At 46.5% G+C, this 6,000-nt stretch overlaps 1 protein-coding gene across 1 annotated transcript in view; it reads left to right on the forward strand.

Annotated features, from left to right (window-relative positions):
* LOC135820962 (uncharacterized) overlaps positions 1-6,000 on the forward strand; it is an 86,713-nt gene that overhangs the window by 76,876 nt on the left and 3,837 nt on the right. Inside the window, exons 9-13 of the mRNA XM_065334021.1 lie at positions 398-1,271; positions 1,662-2,015; positions 3,633-3,674; positions 5,088-5,381; positions 5,783-6,000. The exon at positions 5,783-6,000 is cut by the window's right edge and continues 101 nt beyond it. Of these exons, the coding sequence (XP_065190093.1) occupies positions 398-1,271; positions 1,662-2,015; positions 3,633-3,674; positions 5,088-5,381; positions 5,783-6,000 (1,782 nt within the window). The remainder of the gene's footprint in view (positions 1-397; positions 1,272-1,661; positions 2,016-3,632; positions 3,675-5,087; positions 5,382-5,782) is intronic.

The following is a 6,000-nucleotide window of genomic DNA, read 5'->3' on the forward strand; positions in this document are numbered from 1 at the left end:
GTACCTACAAGTACGAAGTACAAAGAACTGAAAGATGAATTTGTGGCTCCGAATAGATCAGATGGCATTCACAAGAGTCGATGTATGTTTTCCTGGTTATCTGTTTTCTTTGTTTCTGTGTCTGTCACTCTGTCTGTCTGTCCTCTCTGTCTGTCTGTCTGTCTGTCTGTCTGTCTTCGTGTGTCTTGGTGTGTGTGTGTGTGTGTGTGTATGTGTGTGTGCGTATGTGTGTGTATGAGTGTGTGTGTGAGTGTCTGTTTGTCCTATGGGTACCTATTCGCATTTGAGTGTATGTGTGTGTCCATGATTGTTGTGTCAGCCTGGGTGTATGACTATAATTTATGTGTATGTGTATGTATTATGTTCTGGGTGGGTACATGTGCATATTTGCATGCAGGTTTTCTTTTTCGCCCACGTGCAGCTTGTGGTGCTGGAACCAACCTGGCTGATGAGTGACATCTACAGCAAACTTTACACACCCACCTATCAGCCATCATCGTTCATCACTTGTAATGAGTTTGGCTTTGCGAAGCGCAGCAATGTCGAGCAGGTTCTGGGCAACTGTACCAACTCTACGGTAAAGTTACCCGGGGATAAGGTGCTTGAGATTGCTCAGCAGCTGGGAATGTGTCATCTAACGGATCACGGCAATGAGGTGATGATACTGCCGGCCCAGGCAGAGAGCCGCACAGCTGCCCACTGGCCAGTTGCCGATGAGAAGATTCACCGCCACTACATGTACACCGGTCGCCGCCTGCACTGCAGATCCGGGATCGCCATGAGTGCAGCCTTGATGCCAGCCATCCAGCACTCCATCCTGACCGAGCTCTGTGAGAGCGGAGATAGATGCCCAGTTTGGCAAGGTGGCATACGTGTCGTCATGAATCGCTATCCACAGGTCGACACGCTGGTAGAGATCCCCGCCGGACAGCTGGCACTCAACGTCGTGACACGTGGTTACGACAAGAAAGACGTCGCGTTCTTTCAGGAGATGGTCTGGCATCACATCTTGAAGCTGCCACAGCAATTGTCACCCGGCTCTAGAGTCGACATGGTGTTTGAAGATGATGAGCAGCTAAGTAGCAGTGGGCATCTTCGGAAGCTAGACCAGCAAGGAGAGCTCAATGCCGCGATGGCATTTCTTGCTAGCGACCACATCCGTGCCACGCATCTCTTTCCTCCTGCTGCGAAGGATGTTGGCGCTGATCAACGTCGCAAAGACCCACGCTTGACACACGAGTATGCTGGCTCAGCTGATTGCCAGAATGCCAGTAAGTTTGCAATGTTTATCATGGGTGTGTGTGTGTGTGCTTGTGCGTGCGTGCATGTGTGTGTGTGTGTGTGTGTATGTGTGTGTGTGTGTGCTCTCCTGTGTGTATATGTGTTTGTGTGCGTGCACGTGTGTGCGTGTGTATCACTTGTGTGTGTGTAAATGTGTGTGTGTGTTTGTGTGTGTGAGTGTATATGTGTGTGTGTATGTGTGTGTGTGTGTGTTTGTGTGTGTGTGTGTGTGTGTGTGTGTGTGTGTGTGTGTGTGTGTGTGTGTGTGTGTGTGTGTAAATTCTGTGCTAATCAAGCCATGGACTGACCAAAACTATCTAAACAAACTTATACTGCATGGTGTATATTTTTACTTGCATGTCTGCTTTCTTGTGCTGAAGGTACGATTGAAGAACGTCGTCGAGCCTCTCGTCTTTGCTCTGCTCTCTATCAGCACCGTATCTTGCTTAACCAAGACTTCCCTCTGGTCGAGTGCTTGCGGAGGCTGAACCAGAGAGGAAAGTTGAAGGAAGCCTTCAAGGATGACGTCGATGAGAAGGTCAGGGAACATCGCCCGAGTGATGCCGCCGACATGTTCCGCCAGGGCATTTGCGACTTACCTGACAGTGTAGTGTTGAGCCTGGTGGACGATGTGCTACCCGAACTACCGGCTGCAAACACTGTCTACAGGGCGGTGAAACACTGTCCTGGGTACTCAAAGTGCAAAATACCTCCTCATCATACTCATGCGGCCGGTAAGATATGATATCTGTTTCATAAATTTATGATTTTTCTCGGAATGCCAATATTCGCTTTGTAAAGGGAAACGCTAGTACCCGTATACATAGATAGAGGCTTGCGACCTGTGTTTTAATATTTACTCTGAGTGTAATCGGACCTTTGCTTGGCATAAAAAAATCAAGATCAAGGTTGACCAGCCTGAGGACTCGTTCCGTTGTGCCCAGCACGGGCTTGCAACTAGCTGGTTTGCAGGTGACCGACGTTGTGAATGACCGAGGGTCCTCGACGCTTGTTGTCACCGTCCAGGAGCGACACTGACTTATGCTGCTATCTGGTGTTCCTGTGTTGTAACAAGTACCATATTCCTAGTGTTTGTCGTTCTGCAAACGGAGCATCTCTGTACGTTTGTATCACTGGTGATGTTCGGGCCTGGAGAGCACTATATGAGTGATGCTCCTCAGGCACAATCTTCCTCAGCCTACTAAAGCTCAACTGACTCGTGACATGACGAGGGGTGAATTCCCCGAAATACTGTGTATAGAGTAGGGAGTCGTGCTTTCTTGCAGGTTTGCCGAGTTCACGGTTCGATGGACACTAAAATAAAAAATGTTCATGTTTGGTATCAGAGAGGTTCTGCTTCACAAGAAACGTAGAGAAATCACGTGGAAAGCAGGTGTTTGGGTTAGAGTCTACGGCTTCGCGTGTTTTGGGTCAAGATTTCTACGCTGATGAGGTTTTCTACATTGAGGCACACGTGAAGAAAATTCACATGGGTCTGCTGGATATCATTCAAATACAGGCAGAAAACTGCCAAATATGGACGGGGAAATTCCCAGTACACATTCAACGTGATTTCTCTACGTGAACGTAGAGCAGAACAGGTTTTCTTTCATACCGACCAACCACGAACATCTCAATCCCTTGATAAGACATGCAGAATCCCTGGAATTCTCTCAAAACGCTTGGATGGCATAAAACACGTGAAAAAGAGCTATTCCCGCCCAAAAAAGGTTCAACGGCACATGATTCTGGACTCCGCGTACAGCACAGTTCGATCAGTCGGCGGGTGCCTAGCGCGCCTGTCGGTGCAGATCATGCAGGCTAGGCTGGTCAAGTATGGGAAAGAACTGTGCAGAGTTCGAACTTCGTGAATGCACCGTACATACGGGGTATAATATTATTTGGAAAAACGGGATAATGGAGGCGAGTCGCTGGAGCTTTCAGGAAAAACCTGGGTCAGGCAAAAAATGTGACTTTTCCTGGAGTTTGCTTGAAATCTCCGGGACCCCGGGAGTATTGATGTTTTTCCGGGATTTTCACGCGAAAACCGGGAGGCTTGACCTGTATGTTCTTCACGTTACGGGCCCGCGAAGAGTTCCCGGAATTCTTCGCGCCGTATTCCCGTAACGTAGGGCATCACTACTGTTTTGCAAGGGCTGTTGTTTGGGCAACATCGTGGCTGATGCTATGAAAAGAAGGATTGTATATCCATGAGTGAAAAGGTGTTATGCCCACGTGTTTGTTCCTGACATATCTGATTGATAAAAATAGTATTGTGTGTATGTGTGTCCGTCCGTCCGTCTGTTTTCTGTGTGCGTATGTGTTTGTTTTGTATGCTGTCTTGTCTATAGATGTTGGGGTGAGTTCTGGCATGCAGTGTTCGGCATCATCTGGTGAGTTTTGTATGATTTGGTTAAGATCATTCATCACTGACCTCATTGTTCTGCTACCTGTGTTGTAACAAGAACCCTATTCCTAGAACTCCTGGGAACTGTTCCCACTGCCCACTGCCTTGCTGTCTCTTTAATGCTGTCTCTTTCGCTTACTATTCTCTCTCTCTCTCTCTCTCTCTCTCTCTCTCTCTCTCTCTCTCTCTCGCTCTCTCTCTTTCTCACCTTTCCCATCTCTAGCCCTTTCCCAAAGATGCTCGCCACCATTTCCTCAACTTTTCGTTGTTTTTGAAGAAATTGCAACTTTCGCAACCTTCTTCATTTTCCCGAACTACTTTGCAACTTTTCCGCAACCTTGGCCCCTTGGCATGGGGTCCAAAGGCCTATCGGACAAATGTATACTCGCTCATTTCATTTCAGAGAAACAGTAGATCAGCAGAAGTTACGATATGTGCATTCCCTTTTCCGTGCACTGGAATGATTGATAAAGGATACATGCAACAGGTTACTGGCACTATGTAAAGTGGTGGTTCACAGCAAGAGGGGTGTAGATTTTGCTGTCGCTGCACTTCTGCTATTTCTGCTCCATTTTTAGTGGTTTTGCATGAGAACTCTCCAATTTTAAGTTGCAATGTTAGCAACCTTTGAGCTTTTTCTGAAAATATGGATGCGATTTCAGCAACTCACACTTGTTTTGGTATTGTTGCGAAAAGTGTAAGTTGCGAAAAATTATGGCATCTTTGGGAAAGGGCTACCCCTCCCTGTCTATCTGTCTGTCTGTCTGTCTGTCTATCTATCTTTCTATGCATGCATGACTATCTCTATGTGTATACTTCTTTCTCTCTCAATTTCTCTTTCTCTCCGTCCTTCTCTATTAATTTTATTTTTTCCCACATTTTGTAAGGGTTGGGTATGCTTAGACACTCTTGGACTCTTGTTGATTAACCCTTTGTGTACGGACTGTACAACTTTCGATCCCCTGGGATCGAAACTTTTCAAGATTTCAATCGATCGTAACTTAGTTATTTTCAAAAACTAAGATATGTAGGTCGAAGAGAAAACTCCCAGCTGTCCATTGAAACAATCGCTGAAGCGCTCCGATGTGCGGTTCTGGGAATGTGTGTGTGCGTGTGCATGCGTGTGTGTGCGTGTGTGTGTGTGCGTGAGTGTGTGTGTGTGTGTGTGTGTGTGTGTCCATTGTTCTTATCACCTGATGATGGCCAAGTGCCGAAACGTAAAATAACGGAACTTGTTCGGATGTGCAGCGCTCTTGGAATGGGTGTGTCCACTCAAATTCCTTTCCATGTATTATCGGTGTTGTGCAATTCCATTTTTTTGTTTCTGGACATGTAGTTGTGTGTAGTTGTGTGTTCATGTGTCATCTGTGCCTTCTGTATTTTTCTGCTTTCGCAACAGACAATCCGTTTGACCTGGAGAGGTTTGTGTGTGACATTCAACCATGGTTGAACAAAGTTGACGCAGATGTACTGCGGCGGATGGTGGTCAAGAAACATCTCATAACTGACAGCGCATCAATAGAGAGACTAAAGAGAATTCGGTCCCGGGATGGAGTATCTGATCATAATGAGGAGCTCATCCAGTTGCTCAGAGCTGGTGGCCTAAAGACTTATCGTGATCTCGGTGTTGTCATTGAGGAACTTGGGTATGTGGACAAGAGCAAGGAAATGCTCTCCATTTTGTCCCACACAGGTACGTTGTTGCTATACTTTTACTGCAATGTGTTCAACTTTGGTGGTGTTTAATGGACAGCTGAGAATTTTCTCTTCGACGTACATATTTTAGATTTTGGAAATAACCCAGGAATGACTGAGTTCCGATCGATTGAAATTTTGAAAAGTTTCGATCCCAGGGGATCGAAAGTTGTACAGTCCATACACAAAGGGTTAAGTGGCCATTGTCCGTCTTCACTGCTCATCTATATATTTCAGGTTGTGAACATATTGGCTCTTTGTGACTGCCTCAGGGATCATCGCTGGCCGCAGTATTTTGTTAATGCTTCTTTCTTCTTTGATGTTCTTTCGGATTGCAATGTACCTATTGAAGGATCTCCAATACAGCAGCATTGTATCTATGACTTTTACTACGTACAGATGCGTTCCTGGACAATCCGTTCAACCACCCGTCCTTCATGCCAGACATTCACGTGTGGCTGCAGAGCATCCCCGCGGATGACATCCGTGAAGCAGCGCAGACGCAAGGTTTGCTCACGGACCACAACATCGACAAGCTGATACGCCCAGATAGGTACCAGAGCAACAGGGAGCATAACTGTGAGCTGCTTGGCATCATCATGGACAAGGAGAGACAA

Source organism: Sycon ciliatum, chromosome 7, assembly GCF_964019385.1.
Source record: "Sycon ciliatum chromosome 7, ocSycCili1.1, whole genome shotgun sequence".
Taxonomy (NCBI): domain Eukaryota; kingdom Metazoa; phylum Porifera; class Calcarea; order Leucosolenida; family Sycettidae; genus Sycon; species Sycon ciliatum.